This window comes from Pseudonaja textilis, chromosome 2 (assembly GCF_049901715.1).
Source record: "Pseudonaja textilis isolate UNSWEBS1 chromosome 2, rPseTex1.2, whole genome shotgun sequence".
NCBI classification, from domain to species: domain Eukaryota; kingdom Metazoa; phylum Chordata; class Lepidosauria; order Squamata; family Elapidae; genus Pseudonaja; species Pseudonaja textilis.
The window spans coordinates 79,693,541-79,719,066 of NC_141991.1; the positions used below are offsets into that span (position 1 = coordinate 79,693,541).

The window sequence follows — 25,526 nt, forward strand, 5'->3', positions numbered from 1 at the left end:
CCTTAGCACCTATTGATTGATATTTGAATACGGTCAAAAGATTGGTGTGACTTGATTACAAAAAAAAAATCATTCCAAACATAGAAAAAAACCTGAAAAATACATGAATACAAAAAAAATGCAGGTTCTATAGGAACGTATTTGTTTAGCTTACTTCACATGAATCTTTTGGAGAGGAGGAAAATGTAACACATAGGAAGTTTCCACTCCAAGACAGATCATTGGCCAGAATGTTCAAGTTGAGATTTCCATTCATTTTTTGTCCCTTTAGGTTACTCTCATATTCTAGACACCAATAGTCAGGCATTTTGCTAAATGAAGTTTTGTAGAAAAGTTGATTGATTACATGAAAAAAAACATTTTGAATCCTGATTATTTGAGACAATATCAGGAGATTCTCTGTATTTGTAAAAATGATGCATTAAAGGCTTTAGTTATTAAAACTGAATTACAGAGAGAACTGAGGAAAAGAGATGTAAAGATAATGAAACTGTTTAATCTTTGCCTTAGATATCAAGTATAGCAAAAGATGGAGCAAATGAATATGAAACATGCAAAAGGCTTTGTAAATAAGCAGCAAACCTCGAGTTCATTCAGTAATTAGATGTTTCTCACTTTTCTTTTCTTTTTCTCAGAAAAATAAACATCTTTATTGCACAACAAAGGGGTGGAAGAGACCCAGAAGGCCGGGTGGAGGGGATAAAGGGCACCCCCAGACCATGGGATGAGGACCCCCATTAAGTTCCAAATGGGGTCCAAGAGGCAGATCCCAGGCCAGACCAAGAGAGATCTGTCTTTCTTCTTCTCCAGTGGCCAGAAAGGGAACCTACAGGCCCATAATCCAAATCCCTTCCCCCTTCAAGTCAAGGATATGGCTTCCTGCTCTGGACAACCTTCCATTAACTGACCACCGGAGGTCCAGAGATTGGATGGTCAGGGGCTGTACTACCTGCACAGCAGCTGCAGGGACTTCAGGCAGACCCCTCCTCCTTTTTTGGCTCTCCGGAACAGGACAGAACAAGGTTATCCACAACATCCCCCCCCAGGGCTGCAGCCCACTACTGTGTCTTGACCCTTTCTCACTTTTCTAATGGCATTGACTATACCTGCCCTTGATATTATTGCACACTGGGGCCATGATCTGGTTTTATGAGAAATGTATAAAAGGTGCTCAGAAAAGATATTTTAATAATTTGCATAGAAAAATCACAGCTCCTGGATTCTTCCTGTATTAATATGCTTTCAAATAGAAAATAAAAAAGCACATAGGTGGGTCTCCCTTCTCAACCTTAATGTTCACCTACATTCTTATTGATATAGAAGATGTTTCAGATGATGGGTTTAAGCTGAGCATCTCATTTAGTCGGGTCCACAGACTGCTGAACACTACTACCCCATAGAAGCCACAGCTGAAAATAAAGATTAAGATTAGCAGGGTAGAGTTTTTTTCTATTACTTCTCCCACAAATGAGAATAATGTTAAAACATGAAGAAAAATGATTTTAGCCTTGACAGTACCAACTATATAATTACAGTATAGCAAAATTTCAACAAGTACATTTTTATTGTTACCACTAATCAATATTCCTATGGCATAAACTCTATAATAGGAACAATCAAGTGGAGAGCAGTACGTGCAAATAAATAACGTTTAAAACATCAGCAGAATTTCTAAATCATCTCAAGCATAATAAAGAGAGAAAAATACTTCATTTTGGACAATGACCAGCCTGTAGAAAGATAAAATACCATCTTCTTGTTCTTTGTGTTATTCCAGCCATATTGTAGGGTCTGTGTTTTAGCTTCTTGTTGGCCACTTTGTCCAATCTGCACCATCCCGCATGTCTGCATCTCAAAAGTTGTGTCAGGTTTGGTGCACAATGATGTGACTTTGAAATCACAGCTGACTTGTCACAAATTCTGATGCCTCTTTTCTCATTTGGGCATGGGACCAGCCATGACAGAGTTGGGACTGGTAGTGACAGAGTTTATCTAGTAGAATATAGTAAAGGATTCATGCAAATATGAATAAAATGAACAAAATATGTAATTTCAAACATTACATTTATAAAATAAAATACATATTTATAAAATCTAAATAACAAAAATAATCAGTTAACTTGGTATATAAAAACCAACATTCATACTTAGGTGCTATAATATATGGTGTGTACATTATAATACCCAATAAAACAATATCTAACAGAGATGCCATTCTATACAGATTCTATAAAGATAAATGAATGCTTCCTTTTCATATCTGCAGACAACATAAAATTTATTTATTTATGTATTTATTTGATTTGTCAATTGTTTACAAGATAATAAGTATAAGTGTATACATAGTTTTGAATACATGAAATGGGTACATATAAGAAAAATAAAAGAAAAATAAAAGAAACAATAGGACAGGGACGGTAGGCACGTTGGTGCACTTATGCATGCATTTAGAGAGATTTGGAGAGACTGTATTGCTTCTCCTAGACAGTAGATACCAAATTTGAATGCATGTTATTTGAGGCACATCATGATACTTGGAAGATAATTCTCAGAAATGTAGACTGAAAGATCTCCACCAGTGAAATATATTTATAGGATCCTGTTGCTACAACATACTGAAGTTAGGTTTTAGAAATAAATAGTTAATTTATTATACATGCATTATTTATTATACATGCTGAGAACTTATGCACCGGAGAAAAATTCCTTGTGTGTTCCAATCATACTTAACCAATAAAGAATTCTATTCTATTCTGTTAGAAATAAATACTTTAATTTATTGTGGGGCATATGCTTCTCCGCAGGATCTATCAGATATTTGAATATCCAAAGTTTATCTTGGTTCATACGGTAGAACATATTCCAGCTTTCTATAGCATGGAAGACTCTTCACAAGGGTTGGATAATTGGATCTCATGTCCATTTAGCTTATATCTATGAATTTAAAGCACTTTGCAAAAACTGCAATTTTGGTTTTATAATAATTAATCTATGTGCATTATTCTACAAGGGAACATAACATCTCAGGCCAATCTGGATCAGTGCCACTATAATTACGGTGCATAGAAAGGATTAAAACATATTTATATGCCATTTTAGGAGGGATGATATGCCAAATTATACAAAGCTGAAATCAGACTTATATAAATGTTAACAGTTTAGGAGCCATGATATAGTTCTGTGAAGCTCCTTTAGTGATCAGGTTTTTCTTAATATAATGGGTCTGCATAGATTATTAAACTTTACCTTAGATGTATCTTTAGAGTTATAACATTTTTTTGTGTAATAATAGAAGCTAGCATCTACTGATGGAGGATTATTTCATTTGTGGCTGTTATAAATTAAGTTAAAGGATATTTAACACCTACAAAGGTAGTATATAACAGTGAATTAGGATTAACGATATATTTTTCAATCAAGTATCAAAACTTGGTTTATATGGGAGAAACCTTCCCCAAAGCCAGCATGCTCATCTGCCAATATGTGTTCTACTTCAACTTAATCCAATAGTTTCTCTCTTAATTGGATAGCATACATCTTGCTAATAACATTGAGCAAGCTAATAGATCAATAATTAGAAGGAACATTTTTTTTACCTTTTTATAAACAGAGAGTATTATTGCAAAACCACATCCCCAAGAGAATCTTGCAGTACTATCTTTATGTGTAAAAAAGAAAAGCTAATACAGGACTCCACCAATCTAATTTCCTATGTATAATTTCTGTAGTAATAAAATCATTTATCTACTGCTTGTGTTTGGCTTGAGATGAACTTCTTGCCTTTGGAAGAGCCATTATATTCTACAGATGTCAGATGAGTTTGGCTTCCAGCTACTGGGGTACAAGAAGCCATGTTTTGAACACAAATATTTATATGTGGGTATATATTGATATGTGTAGCATTATCTGATTCCTCACTAAAATATGGATTGGATCCAGAAATTTATTCAGTCCTAGAAATGGCCTTGAGTATAATTACTCAAAGAATACCCCTATTTGGTAGTCTTCACTGTCACATCCAGGGGTGGGATTCTACCAGTTCGCACCTATTCACTAGAACCGGTTGTTAACATTCTAAGCAGCTCACAGAACCGGTTGTTAGAAGGAATACCAGGCCTAATCCTGTAAGGAAGGCAGGAAGGAAACATTCTGGTGTTGCTTACATAAACTGCCTCTCCATTAACCCTTATTACATTCTTGGCAGGACTAGACTTCCTGTCTCAGGAACTTCTCTGGAGTTTTTTTTCTCCTCCTTTGCTGGTACCTTGCTTGTGTGGAGTGACCATTCAAAGTTACAATGGCACTGAAAAAAGTGACTTATGACCATTTTTTACACTTATGACTGTTGTAGCATCCCCACAGACATGAGAGGCCAGGCGAGGAGATGCATGCCTTGATGATATTGAGTTGACCATGCCCAGCCAATAATATGACCACCAAGCCACGCCCACCAACTAAGCCACACCCACCAACTAAGCCATGCCCACAGAACTGGTTGTTAAAAAATTTGAATCCCACCCCATCCCTAAGTTTTGCCTAAACCTCCCCAAAGGACATTTGGGTTCAAATAATACTACAGGGAATACAGGGCTGAAGGTTGCCTCCTTCCCTATTTATCTGTAAAATCATTCAAATTATGTGAAAGGCTGTCTGTCAAAAAAAGAGACAAAGCTCTCTGTCTAGGTAGGAAAAGAGAAAAAAGTTTCAATTCTGTCTCTGTTTAGGATGCCAGGTGGCAAACTTCAAAGATATACCCTAAAGATACAGCTTGTGGTGCTTCGGTGCAGGCAGGATTCCGTGACTCTGCACGGGTTCTGCCTGTGTTCACTGCCTGAGTGCCTCGAGCCATTTGGCTTCGGGGCTAAGCCACCTTTGTAGAAGGTGGTGAAGACTGGGGGGTTCTGGCAGGGACGAGAGACATCGCATCTCTCTTCCCTAGCCGGCTAAATCTCCCTCTCCGACGGCAACTGAACGGCGGTCTCATGGCCGCCATTTAGAAGAGCCCAGCCGGGAAAAGGAATGTGCTGGAGGGGTTTGTGAAGAAATGAAACTGATTTTGCTGACCGGGACAAAGGAACAGTGAAAGTATCCTGGTATTTAACACCTACTAAAGACACATTGCTCCCAGACTGAGTAAGCAGCGAATGGATATCAAAGGGAAAACTATTTTTTCTTTTCACTCTCCTTCCAAACGGAACAGCTTTGAGAGAAATCGGAAACCCGCATTGAAGGTATGCTAAATGCTAAAGACTATGCTAATGCCAAAGGGATATGGATTTCTAAATATTTAAAGAAAATTTTTTCTTTTGCTGTGAGTGGGAAGGGAGAGGAAAAAAACTGAAGTAGAAATTGAAAATAAGGAGCAGACTGCCTAGAATTTTAAAGAGCCATTTGAACATTAATAAGACTTCAAAAGACATACTATAATTGGAATTTTGTGATTTAATAGCAACTCCAGAAAAAGAAATGGAAGAAGAGAAAAAGTGCTAAATGAAATAGTCTATCTGGATTGTTTGGTGACTTTGCATCTTTTGGGAAACTTTTTTTTTCTTTGTTTAAAAACACTCGGGTGGTTGTTTTGGGAAAAATTTCTCCTCTTTATAATGGCACCACTTTTGGATGAATTTAAAACTGAATATCTAAAATATAAAAAGGAAGAACAAGACTGGAAAGATACCTTGGACATTCTTTTTCAATCTCTAGAAATGGCGGTGTATTCCTATGGAGAATTGATTGTGCAGCAGGATAACTGGGACAAAGAAGGAACCATTTTTGATGAACATGTGACCCTATTGTGGGAGAAGAAGGAGGAAGAGGAAAAGGAAAAAGGGATTTTAAAACCTAAAAAACCAACCAAAAAAGATAAAAATGAGTTGAAGGGTAGATATAAGGTTAGAAAACAATAAGAAGGGGGAAAGCACAAGGAGAAAAGGGAGGTGGAAAGGCAAAGGGGTAAAAAGGGTAAGGAAAAGAATAAGCAAGGGAGAAAGGAAGGGGTGAGAAGTCTCAATGATGGGAAGCAAGATCTGAAGAAACAAAATTTATTCAGAGACAATGGGTAAACTTAATTGAAAAAGGGATTCTGTAAAGTACATAAGATTGTGTTATTATAGGCATTTATAGAATAAAATGTTTAAGATATAAATATAAAAATAAGTATCAATAGGTACGATTAAAATGGTTTTGACAGGGGTACTACCTATATTATATATCTATAAATTTCTTTGTTGTTGTCGTTCTTTCTTTTTTCTTTTTATATAATATATGGTGTGACTTTAGGATGTGCTAAACAGAATCCCAATATAAGTTATGTGTGATATTAAGTATTATTAGGTTAGGGGAAAGAGTTAAAGGCGTCATACTCTAATTAGTCTACAGGAGAGGTTTTGTTTAAAGAGAAAAAATGAATGGATAGCTGAGAACAGACAAAGAATGTTAAATATTATGACTTGAACTGAGATAAGTAGAATAAAACTAAGAGAGTTAAAAAAAGGAAGAAGCTATATAGAAAATGGGAAATGGTAATAAGATATGGAATGATATATAAAAGGAACATGATTTTTGAAGAGGTGTCTGTACGATGAGTTTTAACCCGGGATCAAGCAACTTTCAGAAAAGATGTTTATGTTTTTATGTTTTATGTCTTGTTTGTTTGTTTTTATTGGAAGAGTAATGAAAATGTATAAGACAGATGGATATAAAAAATGTACACAATCTAAAGTTAAAGAGATATAATTTGAATAAATAGAAGGAAAGGAAGTAATAAAGAGAAGTTTGGGATAAGATATGAAGATGAACAGATAAGGTAAATATATATATCAAATTGTGCTTGTTTGGAAATGTGATAACTTGGAATAATTCTGTCTTTAAATAAGATGTTGTATTGGCTTTTTAAGGAAAAAAAAACTCTTATGTCATTATATTCTATGTTTTGTTTGTCTGTGTATTGTTTTGGAAAATCAATAAAATTTGTTCAAAAAAAAAAAAGATATACCCTAAAGATACAAAGTGAGTTAAGGTGTAGCTTCTGGGAGGGACTCCAAATATGAAATAATCTGGAGTCTCCAGAAGCTGTTAACAAGGTAAGCCAGCTGTGAGCTATCTATTAATAAGATATACCAATGAGGATTTTTTTTTTAATGAAATAAATTGTTAATAATGGCTTTCTGTTCTACACGGAAAAAAATGCTTGAGGGTAGTTAACAAAGCAGCTCCACAATGGAAACAAATGAGAGTACATGCAGTTGGTATTCCATTGTTTCCTTTATTTTAACCATCAGGACGAGAGTGCTAGAAAAATGTGCATGTGTTTAAACATGTTCCTACTAAATAAGATCTGGAAAAACCAGAATCTTTAGCAGATAAGATTTATGGGCTCCAACAGATTAAGAGAATTGCAAGTGCCTCTGATAATGGTAATGGCAAAGGGTCAAGGCAAATGATATGGCAAGAATAGTTTGCTAAACCCTGTACACACTCTTCAAATAGGATATTAGGAAGATTCATGTGAAGAAAAAGAAAGCTAAAAAAATCAAAGGAATCCATCTGACTGAATAATGGAAAGATACATTATTTCAATTTTAGAAATTAGGATAATGTTTTTGATGAAATTGAAGCTGGTTGATAAAATTGATACTAGGGCTATGCACACTTTGCAAATGATTCAGAAGTCATTTTAGGAAAAAAATGTTTTTATTCTCATGTGAATTTGTTCTGAAAATCTTGGATGAATATGTTAAAAATACGACATGATAGATGAATTACTGCTTCTTTTTTTGACAAAGTGACTAAATTAGGAGATCAAGTACAATGAGAATTCCTGAGGTTTTCAAAAAAATTCACCATAGCTTCTTTCTTTATAAAATAGAAAGATATGAGATAAATGTTCCCACTACCAGATTTGGAGTTGGTTGAATAATCATATCTGAGAAGGATATGGGTCTTCTGGTAATCTACAGATTAAATATGAGCCATCAGTATGCTGTAGCTCTAAAAGATATAGTGCAATCTTGGACAGATCAACATAGGTTTTGCAATAGTGATGAATATTCTAAATAGAATATCTATCAATCCATCTATATCTATATATTATAATTTCTATTTTCACACAAATCAATAAACAAAAACATTTAATGTGAGATATCAACCATCAAACTCTTCATACATTTTTTTTAAAGTGCTCAGTAAAAGAGAAGTATTATTGCACCCAGTGTGGTTAAAATATTATAATGTTTATCTGGAATCCCTCTCTCAAATAAAAAAATGAAGGTGAAAAATGATAGAACTCCAAATTAGGTTTGTGATGGATGCTGAAGTGATGTGGGGCCAGAATAGTTGACTTGTTCCATTCCAAAAATATCTCTTGTAAGTATATTTGTCATATCATAATCTACTAATTCATGATGCTTCTCATGAATTAGGTACTGATATATCTAATGTTCTTGCTGAAATATTCATAGGCCTGACCGCTATTAATCTCCAACTGTCTTATTCTCTCAGTGTGTGACTTTCAGGTAAATCAGTGGTCTGTGATCTGTGACTGCCACAGTAAATGAATGAAAACTGTTGACTTCCCTGGATCATAGGTTTGCATCATTTATTAAAAATAGCCAAGCCAAATTCAACCCACCAGTTCTAGTGTACTGATTGCCCTGATTGCATACTTTGGCATATAGCAAAAATGGACCACTGCATTTGATTTGTATGCAGGAGCAAGATGAGCCCATAGTTGATTTCTGTCTGCTTTTAAAATATTGGTTGACATTCCATATTCTATCACCATTGCTAGCCAATTGAAAAAACTTTGAGCAAAAAATTTGTCATAAATGCGACAGAGATAACCAGAGTTAGAAGTAGCAATGCATATTAACATGTAATGTGCAGAAATCTTGAGTTACCACATTTGGGCTGCAAAAATTCAAACAATTATTAAGTGGCAATAAGAAGTTAGAATTTTGTTCATCACTGTTCCAATATAGTACTTGTCTGGCAATCATAGAAAGTACCATGAAGACTAAAATTGCCTAAATTCACTGAAGATTTGGGGAAGAATGAGGCTGTGGTTTCTAGGCTAAGAACATGTAATTCTATGAGTTGGTGGTACATGATAGAAATATCATGTGTGCTTTCTTCTGTTTTGGTTGTCTCTTAGATACCAGGAGAAAACATTATTCTCTGTTATATATATACCATGGTGCCTTGGAGTACCACAAAAATGTTTCTACTTATTTTGACTTCTTTCCTATCAGTGCTATTCTTATTGTTACTTTTTGTTCTATTTTTAATTACCTTCTTACATTTATAAGACCACTGGCAGAGAAGGCCAGGTTGGATAAATTTCCAGCTCTGTCTAAACAACACATAAGTATTTTTTCCAAATCTGTAACTTTGTGGGGACATAAGTTTTAAATTCTTCTTGTAGCACGACTGGAAACAATCATAATCCTAGATCATCTCTCCTGGACATTCCCAATAATGACATAGTAGTTCACAGACAGACAGATACACAAATACACACATACACATACACACACACACAATTTGTCCAGAACAACCTCTCCACCTGGGTACTTTCCAGATGAGTGGGATGCAGTTCACTGATAATTGAATCCCAATCTTCTGGATAGTACCCAGTTGAGGAAACTGTTCTAGGCAAATTTAGTTTAAAACAGCTTTATGTGTGTGTGTATTCTACCATGTCTGTTGTTTCTCTTGCTTATTGCTATTTAGTTGAACAGTGAAGGGACAATTTCCCTCTTTTATTATCTCCTATGTTAATAATGATATATATTTTTTTTGCCATGGCCACACAAACAGTTCATGGCTAAAGTTTGACTGCCCTCAAATCCCAAAGCTAATTTGACCACTTTGTTTAAAAAACCCCATATTGATAATTCTCACAGCACTTCCGGGTTTATGTCATTTCTCAATACCAGCACTCTCATTGGATTGAGATACAATCCACCGCATATTTAATCAGTAATAAGCCTTGCTGAATTCAGTGCAGAATTCAGTGAATACAGTGTTTACTCCTTAGTAAGTATGTTTAGGAAGATAGCCTAAATGGTAATATGGCTGCCATTAGTCATGTGACTTGCAACCAATTAATGAAATTGTTAAGCAATTAGATTTAAATGGCTGAAATTATAGTTGCAAATTGCAACCATCTCAATAAATTTTGAGGTACTGTATATTGAAGGGTATAGTAATTTACAGCCTGATAAATCAATGCATATTTTAAATGATGGTTAGAGTATAAAGGGTGCCTTTTAATATTTTCTTTTTTTAATTCCCTATCAGTGACAAACTAGAGCTAAAATGGCATGTGTGCTGTTAATTCATGTTCACGCTGATGAAAATTGGAACTTACTGATTAGAAGTGGTGTCCTTTGATTAATCGCCTAAAGCTTTAGCTGATTAAGAAGCCAATTATAGCTTATAGCTCTACTTATTGTTGGAGTAGAGTTTATAAAGGAAGTGTTTTAGCTAACTTGGTATTCTTATGTACTCATGAATGGAATTTTACCAAGTGCAACCTGGAGGAGAATTCCATAACCAATATATCTCCCATAATGGGGAACCTGTAGCTATAAGTTTTAGGTATAAGCTTTAGCTACTATATAAGAAAAGAAATGGCACTCACTGATGCTTTCAAAGAATCTTATGCTGACTTTTTTTGTTCAAAAGCTCTTTTTCCTGTTGTAGTGAAATATATGGCTTATCTCTTAAACATGCAGATTTTGTATTCTTCTCATCTTTTGTCCTTTTCCCCTAAATCTCAGAGAAATGATATTTACAGATCTTATATATGGTAATAAGGCCATGTTTCTCATACTGAAGCTCAGAGTATCAGTGATAGATTTTATATCTATTACAGCAAGGAATACAATAGAATTTCATTCTCAAGACCAGGTATCTTAAAACAAAATAAGTTTACCCTCCAAACCTTTACACCAGATATTCACTAGAGAGTCAGTGAAACAGTGAAAATGGAAGGGAAGAAGCCTGAATGAAATCTAAATGAATCATAGAAGTAAATCTAAATAACAGAATTCTATGGTCTTTTAATCATTCTGGATATTAGATATGTTTTCAGTGGCCATTTCTCCAACCTCCATTGATGGGAGAAAGACAAAAGATTAACAATAGTCTAATATGAGTTTTCTAGGTAATAAAGAGCTGTGGTTGTACAGACGTTAAAATGCAATATTGCAGGCTGATTCTGCTTACTGTCAGGAGTTCAATCCTTACTCAAGGTTGACTCAGCCTTCCATCCTTCCAAGGTCAATAAAATAAGCACCCAGATTGTTGGGGGCAATATGCTGACTCTGTAAACTGCTTAGAGAGGACTGTAAATCACTGTGAAGGGGTTATATAAGCCTAAGTGCTATTGCTAGTAAATTATACTTGAGGTGACTGGTCATACAATTTTAATGCTGTGTTCTTGTATTCTAATCCTGAATTCATTCAGAAAATGTCTAGATAAAGCAAAGTGAGATGTTCAGATTGATGCATTGTGTTACCAGCTTTTATAGGAGGAAGTTGTTTTTGAAGCAATTACAATGTTCATCACCCAAAAAAGCCATTAGAACTTGTACTATACTGAATAGTCAAAATATATATCTTAACCCATCAGAAAATATGGAAAGTATGCTATGCCTTACAAAACAGGTCAGTGGAGATTTAAGTGTATGCTGGGTTGATTCAAATTATGACAATACTCTTCTCGCAAATACCAGCCGATTCCCACCCTTCTAGCCTTCAGAAAATCATGACAAACTGATTGTTTCTCCTGTTGCTGGGATAGGATGAGACTGGAGTCCAAGAATTATTTGATTTGAAAATTTGGATATTATGGGCTAGGTGTCTGGTTTTCTAGGTTTCTTGTCTTTGGTCTTATTATTTTATTTTTATTTATTATTTATTAAAATTTAATACCACCCATCTCCCCCATTAGGTGACTCTGGGAGTCTATTATTGCTGTGAGCCATTCAAAGATACAAGATATGCAGCCAATAAAGTCTTTTCAATAATAAAGAAAAAAGCACAGGCACCATAAAAAGTTGCAATGTATCGAAAGCATTCTCGTATTTTAAAATAAATTATTATTCCATAATAGCACGTGTCTGGAAAATTAAGGATTTTTCATTTGGAAATCTGAAGCCCAGCATTCAAGTTGTATTTTCAAAGGTGAACATAGAACTTGATAACTTAGTATTTACTTTTGATAATCACTGCTTCCTGCCTGAAGACCTAGAGCTCATTTTACTGATGTAAAAAAAAAAAGAAGCCATTCAGTAAGTCAGGAACATGAGTTCAAAGCCGTTGTAATTTTATTTTATTTTTTTGCAATACAGGGGGGTGGGAGTTGGATTGTGCCATGGTAATGCAGAAGTGCATTAAAACTGAATTTACTTAGGGGTGGGGGAATAAGGACAATCATCCTGAATCATATAATTTTGTTTTTGTCCTTCAGTCACACAATCTGTGTATTTACTTTTCAGAAATATCTACAGCAAATGTAATGCAACTTGCAGATTACTCTGTTTTAAATCTGTCTGCTGAGTACAGTTCTATAATTTGATGAACTTTCTTGGAAGCAGGGTTTAGAAGGGGGATTTTTTTTAAAAAAAAACACCTCATCTTTAAAGGAATGGATTTCTCACGGACAATCTTGAAATCTCATAGCAGCTCGTTTTATTTCTTGGGATCATAGCCTTGGAATTTGTCACACAGAAGCACATAGACAGGTAATGATGTCTTGTCTTTTAGGTGATGCTTGTACAATGGCAGACTACAGTCAACTAAAGGGGATCCTCCTGGATCTTCAGTCACATCGCCAGAGACAGCAAAACCAGCCAGGAGAAGACAGAACCCAAAAGCGCTTCTTAGTCGAAGATATGTTTAATTACTTGGATATAAATGGTGATGGGCACCTCAGCAGCTCTGAATTGGCTCAGGTTAGTTGCTGTTTGATGAAAACTGAATTAGGAAGTGGAATCGCCTTTTCCACCCAAGATGTAAACTGAATGTAAACTATTTCGATAATAGCCTTTTGTTAAATGCTGTTCAAAAATTAGCAACAAAATGCTCTCATTATTGCTGAAAGCTTTTTCTTGATTTTGTAGTAGTAGTAGTTTTTTATTTGATATTCATAGTTACAGGTAGTCCTCAACTTACTCTGAAAATTCCAGTCCCAGTTATGGCTGTAAGTCGTTGTGATCATGAGTCAAATAGGACCAGATTTTATGACCATTTTTACAGTGACATTAAGCAAATCACTGCAGTTGTTAAATGAATCAATCACCTGATCTTCAGGTAAATCCAGCTTCCTCAGTTTTTTGCCAGAACTCAGCCAAAAGGTGGCAACTAACAATTGTGTGACTGCAGGATGTTGCAATCAGTTGTAAATGTGAGTCAGTTGCCAAACATCCATATTGTGCTTATGTGACCATGAAGGTGTGTGACAGTTGGAAGTGGAAGTTCAGGTCTTAAATAATTTTTTCCAAGACTGTCCTAATTTTGAGCCATTGTTAAACACATGGTCATAACTCTAGGACTACATGTATACTATAAAATATGGAGTAGAATGTGACATTTTTCCTCTTTAGCAACAATTGATTGGTACCGGATTTTTTTTTCAAACATGTCTTCCTTCTTGAGAAATGTGTGTGTGTGTGTCTTTGCATGAAATTATATCAAAACTAGAACATAAGCTAATGTAAGAATTTCATCCTTTTCTAAAATAATTTAATATATAAACTTTACAACACTATTATTTATCATCTATATATACAATATCATTTTATGGTTAGAAAAGTGTTAATTAACTATAAAAAGAAAGCAGTGTTTCCAGAAATATTGTTTTTATACTGATCATGATTATACTGTGGCTCTAGCACTCTGAGCAATATCTGGTTATAGTCAGAAAGAGCATGATGGATTGCCCAGACCAGTTATCTTAACCATGTATTTATATACTATAATGAGATGACATCAGACACAAATCTTCACTACTACATGTGTGTCACATAGCAGATAATCCTTGTTGTTCCTAATTTTCCTCCTTATGCTATTATTATAATTATTGCTTCCTCCCTAACATATGAGAAAGCATATATGTTACAAAGTATTAGATCATCAAAACGTATTTTGAAGAATTAGCATTCCTTGATTTGAAGTTCAAACTTTGTTGAATTATAATAATTAATTACAAAATAAAGTCCTTTCCTGTTCCATATTTCAGATCCACTCATTTGCTTTCCATCCTCGTCCCTCCAATGATCTGTAGCTCTTCAATCATGCCACTTCTCACTTTGCTGCTACAAACTTCAAAAATAATCTCTGTGCTGAAAAAAAAAATCCATTCCATTCCATTCCATTCTTCCTTAATCTGGAGCAGAAAAGCTTTAAAAAAAATAGTGGATTTGGAATTGAACAATAGGTGGGAGACAAAGAAAAAGATTAGAAATTCATCGGGGGAAAGGATTAAATTATTTTGCAATCCTGATTGACAGAATAAGGAGGTCCAATTTTTTTGTCTCCCTGAATTTTTTTAAAATAATTTTATAATTTTAATTCTAAAATTTTACCTTTAACATTTTAATTTGTATATATTGTTTAGATTTTGATGCTGTAATGTATACCATGCAGAGTCCCTCAGAAATATGCTGACAAATTGAACAGATGTTGACACATGCAATAGAAATAAATAGAAATAAACAATGTACTCATACTTTGAATAAACCAATCTATAGCTCAATTGGGGGAGATGAACTGGTTTCCTTCGGTTCAAGAGAAATGAAAGGAGGGCCGATCATAATGAAGGCCTTAATGTATATGCAGAGTCTTGGAAGTAAAAATTAAAATCAGAATATTATCAAACAGTAAATTGGTTTTAACAGTATCCAAAGCAACACGTTCATTCTAGATCACAAAAGTAGTAGTAGTGTGAGCCGTGGTGGCACACTGGTTAGAATGCAGTACTGCAGACTACTTCTGCTGATTGTTGGCTGCCAGAAGTTTAGCAGTTCGAATCTCACCAGGCTCAAGGTTGACTCAGCCTTCCATCCTTTCGTGGTCAGTAGAATTAGGATTGTTGGGGGCAATAGACTGACTCTGTAAACCGCTTAGAGAAGGCTGTAAAGCACTGTGAAGGGGTATATAAATCTAAGTACTAAGTGCTATTGCTACTACTAGTAGCAGCAGCAGTGATATAATTTCTCATCTTTCATTCTATATCAAGATTTCATTACTAGTAGTATTTATAGAATTATTATGTATGAAAAAGAATAAAGCCTCAGGCAGGCATCCAAGAGTACAACCCCAGTGGAAAGTAAAGCAAAAGATTTGCAGATCATTCCAAACTCAGGCTTACACAGCCAAGTCATGATTATACCACATTTGGGACAATCAGATCATACGTCACTGCTTTTAGCACCAGCATACATCTCTCTTAAGAGACAGGCTCTGCCTATAATAAAGACAGTGAAATCTTGGCTAGAAGATGCTTCCCAACAACTTCAGGATTCTTTTGAGAACACAAATTGGGACATTTTTTACTACCCTGACCTAGAGGAACACACTGCAACTGCTCTGTGCTATATCAAACACTGCACAGATACTGTCACTGTGGATAAACGTATTAGGATCTATCCCAATCAGAAACCCTGGATGACAGGACCAAGGCCTTAGGTCCAGTGATGGGGCAAGATACAGTGTAGCCAGAGCTAATCTGAAGAAAGGTATTCGAAAAACCAAGACTGATTATAAGAAGAAGATTGAGGATAATTTTTATAGCAATAACATGAGGCAGCGGTGGCGAGGGATTCAACAAATTACCAACCATCAACCGACCAGTGTCATCCCTGCTCAGGGGAATGCTTCATTGGCAGAGGAACTGAATCATTTATTTGCTCGCTTTGAAGTGGAGACATCAGAGACAGCTAAAATACAATCATCAGCCAATTGTAGCCCCCACCTCATTGTGGAGGAACAGGAGGTAAGAAGTATTCTGAGAGCTGTGGACTCTAGAAAGGCTGCCGGTCCTAACGGTATCTCTGGCTGAGTGCTTAAAGGCTGATCAGTTGCTGCAGTCTTTACCAGGATCTTCAATCGGTCTTTATCCCAGTCCACTATTCCATCTTGTTTGAAGGCTTCCACCATTGTTCCACTGCGAAAGAAGTTCCCTATCAATAACCTCAACGATTACAGACCAGTGGCACTCACTCCTATCATCACGAAGTGCTTTGAGAAATTGGTCTGCTGGCACATCATTTCTGGTTTTCCACATACATTTGATAAACACCAGTTTGCATACAGAAGAAATAGATCTACAGAGGACGCTATAGTTATCACTCTTCATGCTGCTCTGATTCATCTAGAACAGCAGGGGGGCTATGTGAGGATGCTTTTTGTAGATTTTAGTTCTGCATTTAACACAATTCTTCCACATAGGCTAGTATCTAAACATCTGGAACTTGGATTTTCTTATTCAATCTGCCTTTGGATTATGAATTTCCTGCTGGACACTCACAGAGGGTCAGATTAGGTAATCATACCTCTTCAGCCCTTATTCTTAACACTGGTATGCCACAGGGGTTGCATGTTGAGTCCCTTACTCTATACTCTTTATGTGCATGACTGCATTCCCATTCATGTTAGTAATACCATTGCTAAATTTTCAGATGATACAACAGTGGTGGGACTTATCTCCAGGGGGGATGAGTCTGTCTACCGAGATGAGGTGGACCAGTTGCTTGCATGGTGTTGAGACAATAACATGGTCCTCAACACCAATAAGATCAAGAAACTTACAGTGGACTATAGAAGGAACAGATCAGACATCCAGCCTTTCCTTATCAATGGAGACCGAGTGAAGCAAGCAGCCAGTTTTACGTTTCTGGGTGTTACCATAAAAGAGGACCTGACCTGGGGTGCTTATATTGCAGCACTGGTCAAAAGGGCCCAGCAGAGATAATACTACCTGAGACTTCTCAGAAAACAACAACGGAAAGAAAAACTGCTGGTGACCTTCTACCGCTGCACCATAGAGTGTATCTTAACATACTGCACCTCTGTATAGCTTGCCAGTTGCACAGTGGTGGATAGGACAGCACTCCAGAAGGTTAACGTCCTTGCCCAGAAGATCATTGGTTGCCCTCTCCCCTCTTTGGAAGAGCTTTATAGCTCCCGTTGCCTTAAGAAAGTTCAAAACATTCTTAAAGATCCATCTCATCCTGTTTTTGAACTATTACCATCTCGCAGATGGTACAGAATAATAAAAACAAGGACAAATAGGCTGAAAAACAGCTTCTATCCCAGGGCAGTAGCTCTTTTGAATTCTGCTGTATAGTGCAGTGTTGGTGTGGTGTCGGGGGTTTCCAGTTCAATGTGTGAGGGGTGAAGGATGTCTGTTTGTGTTTATTATTTCATGGTCATGATGTGCACTGAAGATGGTGTTTGATTTCATTGTACGAGGTACAATGACAATAAAGTAAATTAAACTAAATTATATCTATGTACTTGAGGAAATGTGATCATATTTGTTCTTTCTGAGCAGTAAGCATTCTAGAAGTTGCACTACAGTGTTCATTTCCATTAGAATGAGGGAGTTTTAGGAGCATTATGGTAATATTTGTTATGTTTATAAATATTCAAGCAGCAGATCAGTTGGAAACAAATGTGTACTATTAAAAAGATCAGTAAATCATAACTAATTAATAATATGTCACTGTGTATTGGCACATTTACCAGGACTAAACAAATTCTGGAAAAGGAGTTTTAGAACTCAAACAAGTCTCTCTTGCTTGGTTTTTTTTTTTTTTTTTGAGGGGGGGGCGTAGCATATGGGATGTGTTAGCCAGGGATCACTGAGGTGGCTGACTACTTCTATGAAAGGAATTTTTCAAGTGGTGTTATCTTTACCTGTGGGACACCTGAATGCCAGTAAGCAATCGAGGGAGGCTCCTTGTCCCTACATGGTATTTTTGCTCATAGGAATTGAGCCACCAACATCTGTGGTGCGCAGGCCCAATGTGAGCCACCACAGCTCCCTAAGTAGTAATATTATTATTACTCTTGCTTGTGTCTCTCATTTATTCATTACAAGAGCCTTGTATATATGAGCCCATGTAAAATATTCCACTGCCTTAAAAGTCAAAAGCTTCCTTAAAGCAATGGCATCTTTTTTTTCAGGTTCGTGTGGTAACCTGAAGAAAGTCAGGTTACTAGAATGAATACCAGAGAAATGCTAAGTTTATTAAGGACATAAATCACACAAGCAAATATTTATACAAGCAAGCCAGACTTGGACAAGGTTCAAAGCTTTCTTTGGAGCTATTTTCAAAAGCCATGATATGACCCAACATGATCACCAGAAGCTCTGAAGACTCTCTGTAACAGCCAGAGGTTGACTTTGACAAAGTTCTCGTCAGATCTGACCTTCTAATTATGGAATGAGCTCCTGGAAAAGATTGTCCGGCATTTACATTAATGACTTTGCCTGTCATGTGAGGCAATAGGTTCATCACCCCTCATAATACCAAGTTAATGTCATTTTAACAATATTTTAATATATTTTAGAATCATTTAAAATGTAATACTTTTGGTATAATAATAAATAATAATTCTTTATTGTCATTGTACGTATATACACAATAAATTAATTGTGTATGTATATACACGATAAATTAACTAAAAGATACTGGTCTCTGGAGTGTCAAGCCACTGCACATACATGTGCCACCATCTTACTCATTTAACCCTGGTTAGGGCACTTAGCGCTTTTACCTTTAGTTAGTTTTCTCTAATGTGTTATTGTTTTATTCTTTACAAAATGTTGAAAAAATACTCTGTAAAGAGAATTAGGATTTGGTTTGTCTGTTTATTCACCTGTGCATCAGCAGGAAAAAGTCTCTGAAAACAGAACTTATTGGGGCCAAATTTGGTAGGGAAAGATAGAGTTCAAAATGGTTAACATTGAGTACTTTTAAGTGCTCTACAGAATATCAGAAGCAATTAGGGTCTCTTTTTTTGCTTCTTTTTCTATTCTTGCACTTTTTGCTTTCTCTTTATTTCTCTTATTTTTCTTTTTTCTTTACTGGTCTATTTGTGTCAGTTTCTAATTAAAAACTATACTTAAAATGATTAAAACGGAGCTATTTTTCCAAAATTCACCCTTGGCGGAAGGTAATTGGACAATGGATGGGACTCTTTCCAGCTGCTGCAGAAGTCCTGGTTCTACCTCTAATCTGATCATTTGTTCCAGAGCAAAGTTGCTATTGAAGGGTTGGGGATGGGAATTCCATGTTCTGCTGTGCAGGATGTCTGTACCTGGATTTATTATTATGGCAGTCATCCAGATGATTAGACTGGATTTGGCATTTTATCTACCTATTGAATTTTTCGCAAGAAGCTGGGATAGGCAGATGTTGTTTGATGTTATATTAAAAATACATTACTAATATTATTTATAATAGTATAGTTTGTTTTGTGGTTTGGGGTACATGTTATTTATGTTGTATGTTGATTTCACTCCTATCTAAACATCATACTTACATACAAAACTACCATGCTAAAGTCAAAAATCTATAACTGAGAATAAGTTTTATTATAAAGATGACCATAGTTGCTTTGCAACTTGTACACAAATGTTGGCAGTTTTATGTTAAATCTTTGAATTGAGAATGAAAGACACCAGAAAATTCTGTGTATTCCTAGCTTCAGTATTGGGAGATCGAAAGAAAACTGTTGGAAGACAGTAAAAATGAACTTTCATGATTGCCATTATATTTTTGCAAGAAATAGCAGCCAACTATTATGATTCCTCTCAGAAGCAATATATTTTTGTCTGCTATCTTTGGAAGGGATGGCAGGTCATCATTAGGAATTAGCCTCTGGTTAGGCCTATTCTGTTTAACTTTCCTGTTTAATTTCCCAATCCAGTGAATATACTTCCAAACTTTAATCATACACCCAGAGGATGATTTGTCAGACTGAACGTTATTGCTACAAACTTTGAGAAATCTTATTTTATTTTTAACAGTTAAAAAGGCCAGCATATTTACAGTAATGCTGAGATCTTTGAAAACAAGATATTTCTTTTGTTGGGCTTTCAGGCTGGTCTTTTAAACCACTTAGCAGTCATATAAATGTTTTAAATCTGTAAGTCAACACTTGCAGACTATCTCATGAAAATATTCTCATCAAAGTTAATTCTGCATCCTATGATCATGATGAATATTATTTGTCACAATGAGTACTGCAATATCATAATAAAACAGCAGCTCAAAGAATAAAGAATATGAATAGTCCATAGTAAAATGATAATTGACTCTAATAGACAGATAAATAGCTAGATATCAGCTGCTTTATGGTCTGAAAGTACTCATTTCAATCCTATCCAACTAGCTTTGGAAAGACAAGCTGCCCATCTTAATTATTATAGTAGCATGGCATACTTTGAGATGTTTTTAATGGGTTGTAGCAAAATCAGCTCCTTGGCTGAATCATTGTGATAGATCAAAGCAGGGCAAACTAACAGCCAATATGCCTTTTAACTCTTGACTGAACACTAATTGGTTGAACATATATGTGATAATATTTGTCTGGCTTAGAATACCACAAAATGACCTTGTACTGTGCGATTGAATTATAAAGCAAAGTGTAAATGTATTCTTACATTATGACCAACTATTATATAGTATAACTATACTAATAGAAAAATTGATCTTCATTATTTTATTGGCAAAATGCCCATCATTATAGTTAGAGTGTGTTAGTGGGTGCATTTGGAGAGAAGTTTATATATTGCTAGGCTGTTCTTTCATTCATTGTGATGGAGAGTGAGACAATCAGTGTCTTGACTATGAAGCTACACAATTTTACCTTTCCCCCCCTTATATAAGCCATTAATTAGAACTGAGGAAAGTAAAGTGGCACTAGTAAGCCAGATATAGTCCCTGGAGCTTCTCATTTCTGCTGTTGAGAATTCAACTTCCTTATATTTTGACGGCTAACTCCAGGTCTTTTCTTTCTCATCATTGTAGAGTAGTCTTCTCCAACTTGCCATTCTTCATATTTGTGCCCTATGGATTCCTGAGTTTGTTGCTCCAAATTATCTAAGAAACACCAGGCTAATGAATATCATACAATCTAATTTGAATCACAAATTATTTATGAGAAATGGAGAGAGAGAAGGGGAGAGAGAGAGAGAGGAGGAGGAGGAGTTGGATGTGTCATATTCATAATCTGTCAATATAAGTGCTGGGATGTGCTATGTGTCTAGTAAGGCCTTACAAGTATATATGTGTCATAGAACTTTCCTCTCTATGTGTACAACATGTTAAATGAATACATATGAGAGTTCCTGAGAGCAGGAATCTTGACTTAAGCAAGGATTAGCAAAGTAGATTTTATAACCACAACAAACAGTGGAAATATTTGCAAAAATACATTATAGGGGATAGGGAAAGCTATATACACTTAGCTAACTATTGGGAAGAAAGACATAAGGAAGTTATCTAAGATCAGCAGATAAGTAGGAAAAAAACAAAAAAGGACTCAAAGTAACTATCCCTCTATTTTCCGTCTTTCTCTTCTGCTCAATAAATCATGAGATGCTAAAGAATTGCATGACCAACAAGCTTATGGAACTTCTTAGCTCATCTCTCAATGACCTATTTTGAATATTTTTAATATTTTTAATTTTTCATGCATTTCCCATTCAGAGTTTTCCTTCCCTTTTCCTTCTTTCCTTCCTTCCTTTTCTTTCTTTCTTTCATTCTTTCTTTCTTCCTTCCCAATTCCATAAATGCTCTGCATGGATTAAAATATTTAAAATAGCAATAAATATTTAAATAATTTTAAGGAACATGACCCCCTGCCAATCATATAATTAAAATGATAGCCAAATGTGAATAATTATATTGCTATCTTTTTTTATTGATAGTTGAAAAAAAAGGAAGATCTGGAAGACGATTTCTTGAATTGTACTCCGGAAGATCTTCTTCGTTTTGATGATTACAACCATGATGGTTACCTAACCCTGCAGGAACTTTATACTGCATTCCGTAAGTAATAACTTATCTCTGTGTGTATCTTTCTCTTTCGCTGTTGCAGAATGCAGGGAGGATAGAAAATGGTCTTCTTTTCTTGTAGGGAGTCAGTAATATTTGTCTTCGTTGAACTTTCCCAGATCTTCCTAGGCAATGGTTAATGCATGTTTTGTGTGCCACCATTTTTAGTAGCAAATGGCTACCAGCAGTGAAGATCTGAGAAGGAGAGAGGATATTTGATTAGTGGAAGTAGATTAATACAATCAGTTCAAGGAGCTGTATGCTCACTTCCTGCCTTTGCTTTAGGGGCAAAGGGATGTTAAGAGATCATGCAGGGGAGAGGAAATCTGATCATCACTTTTTATTAATCAGTGAAGGCAAGCCAAATGTTCACTGTGGTTCAGAATTTCTTCTATAATTTTACTCAGTTCATATTCTTATTCTAATCTTATTTATTTATCTGTTTGTTTGTAGTAGCATATTTGGTAAGGTATACATTCTTCTTAAAGAATTATCGTATTTTTTATTGCCATTGCAAATGCAATTTGGCTTCTTTATGAATAAATAGCCATTTAAACATAGAGATATGGGAGTGATTTCAATAGTAAAATAGTAAAAATATATAGGACTCCTTTTTTTGTCAGCAGATGTATTGTTAATAATAATTTATGGAAACAGATGTCCATGGAAAATTGTTTTAGCAATAGCTTTGATTGTTATTGTTCACTGTTATTTGCAATATTTGCAATATTATGTAGAAAGTTATTTCTTGTTATACACATGGAAAAAACAATTTGCTGGTGTTAATGTTCAATTCTTCTTTGTCTACTAATATAAAGAATCTTTGTGGCACTTGGTTTGTTTTAGCACTGAAAAATATGAAAGTTTGCCAGGAGGTTTATGGGTTTTCTTTTAATATCTATCAGAGAATTGTGTCAATATAATTCTTTACTTGTCTATATTGTGAATAAGTAACAGTATTTCAAGAGCCCCTTAAACATGACTTTTTAAACAATTTTTATCCAATAAAAAAGCCATATTATTTTTATGTCAAAAGATCATTTTAATGTGATATTTAATGCTACAATGATGATGATTGAATCACTCTCCAGGGTTCACATCAACTTCAACTCTCATAAAATCCAAGTGTATTTCATAATAGATTTGTCCCTTTCCTAGTTACTGTGATCTGCACTCAATTAATTTCAGTTTTGAACTCTGATATTTTTGAATTATAGCTTCTATGGCCTCCTGGTTCACTTAATCTGGATCACATAATTACAGTGGAAAGTGCATTTAGACCTCACAGACAGCAAGAGTCTATTATTGTCACCCTGCTTCTATTCTGAATCCCTAGCATTACTGTATAAATTTGTTTTAGAAGAAGAATGGAGCATGGAAGGTTTACAGATACTTCCTCCCTTTGACTCTTCTTGGCAAATTCCCAGAAATATCACAACATTTTTGATAGTTCTTTAAGGAAGCAGAGAAATAAAACAAGATGAGTTCAGCCAGGCACAGTTATTTATCACTAGTTCAAATATTGCTTTGTAGAATTTAGGTCCCTAGAGAACTTAGTCAACTGTACCCAGAAGTATTTTCTGTAAGATTCTGATGTTAAGAATATATATATCTCAGGAAGACAATATTAATTTCTTTGAGATGTTTCTGCTTTAGGAGTTATGAAGACATACATTGATTTAGTCTCCCTTTGATGTTTGGAATTTGAAAATGAAAGTTCTACTTTTGCCCTGGGACTTATGTAACTAATGGTATTTTATATCATGAATACCTTCCTGTTCCAGATTTACCACGTAACCATGGAAAAGACTGTGATTTTAATCTTTTTTCCAATGCTTTGTGTTTTGTTCCAAATTATTCTCAGACAAAAAGAAAAGAGAAGCCTTTTGTTGTTATAAAGCCATTTAGAGGGGTTGTTTAAGGATCTGGAAAACTGTCGTGTTTAATTATCATACAGGATTTGTTTCATGTTTTTACGTGTTTTTATTACTGGAAATAATACACTGCCAGGTTTCTAGAATAAAAGCTATGGCACAAAAAAGGTTTTGTGATAAGGTGATATAAGAAAACACTTTGAATTGGAAATATTCTTTAAATGCTCTAAGTATGAATCAAAACACATCTTTTGAAAGTTTTATTTCAGGGTGCAAAAAGAACCCCACAGGGTGAGTAAAAAAATTGTGTGTTTTGAATCTTCTGGCTACTCTGAAGACTGTTGTAGTTGGGCTGTAGTTTTAGAGCTTGCAAGAGGCAACTCTTTTTCCATCCCAAACAGCAGCACTTGTCACATCACTGCTGCTATTGGCTTAGATTGGATAGGATGATGTGTTGGTAGGTCACTTAGAGGAAAAAGCACAACCAGACCAAAGAAAGCTGCTTGTAATTGCATGATTGCCAGCTTTTCTTGCAAGTGGTTGGATTTCTTTTTAATGCTGCAGGAAAGTTAAAATTCATATGAGTATATATCATGTATACATGCATGTATGAATGTGTTCCCCAGGTCAGTCTTGACTTCTGGCAACTGCCTGAACATATCTCAGGCAGTTTTCTTGGGAAGATTTTGTATCGGCTTCTTCTTTCTAGGGCTGAGAGGGATTGACTGATCCAAGATTACCCAGCTAGCTTTGTGCCTCAGACAGGAATAAAACTCATATAAAGCTAGCTTCGTACCTTAACCAGGCTAACACCAGACTGGCTCTCTTGTTGCTTATGTGATTATTGTTCTGTGTTGTGTTGTGTTGTGCTTTATTTTGCAGATAATGCAAATATGTCTCTACATTCTACTTTATTTCACATAGAAGGCTTGCTAATAACTGCAATGGTTTTGTAAAGATGATGCATTTTGGTTTGGTTGGTTAAAAAACCCTTTTCCATATTTTTGCAATAGGTGTGTACTTAGGAAGCACCAGCGGTATCTCCCACCCCCGCTTTTCTTTTATTATTTTGTTTACAGCCAGCAGCCATCCCTATGTGCAAAACAAAAAAAACAAAACATCAGGGAAAACAACACAACTCTTTTTGCTGGGCTTGTACATGGCAGGTAAACAGCAAAGCAAAACTATCTGTGCTTACAAAAAAAAATTGGCCAAAGACCTGGATTTTAAAAAATGATATAAAAAGCACACACATATTTAAAGATGTGTCAATTAAAAATGAATATTATTTAAAAAATTATCTGCTCCCTGTTATGGATTCCTCTCATTCTATCGTCAAGTGGGGGAAACTAGTGGATTCTCAGCATTGGGGTGGGAATGAACAGTTGTCAGTCTGCTGGGAGTTAGTTCAAACCCAGAACAAATGGCTGCTGATTCCGACAGTGAAGAGTTAAATCCTGCCTCAAGAAAGTCTTGCCAATGGAGATCTGAACAACTTCTGTAGGGAAAATGGCATAAAATTTCCTAACTAAGCAAACTGAGAAACATTGACTATATAAAAAAAATACTCCAGATA

General features: G+C 35.4%; 1 protein-coding gene across 3 annotated transcripts in view; it reads left to right on the plus strand.

The window, feature by feature from the left end:
• The window catches only part of FSTL4 (follistatin like 4), a 459,349-nt gene that overhangs the window by 249,208 nt on the left and 184,615 nt on the right, over window positions 1–25,526 (plus strand). For all 3 annotated transcript variants that reach the window (XM_087924402.1, XM_087924399.1, XM_087924401.1), the window contains exons 5-6: window positions 12,772–12,959; window positions 21,950–22,070. In XM_087924402.1, the coding sequence (XP_087780528.1) occupies window positions 12,772–12,959; window positions 21,950–22,070 (309 nt within the window). The remainder of the gene's footprint in view (window positions 1–12,771; window positions 12,960–21,949; window positions 22,071–25,526) is intronic.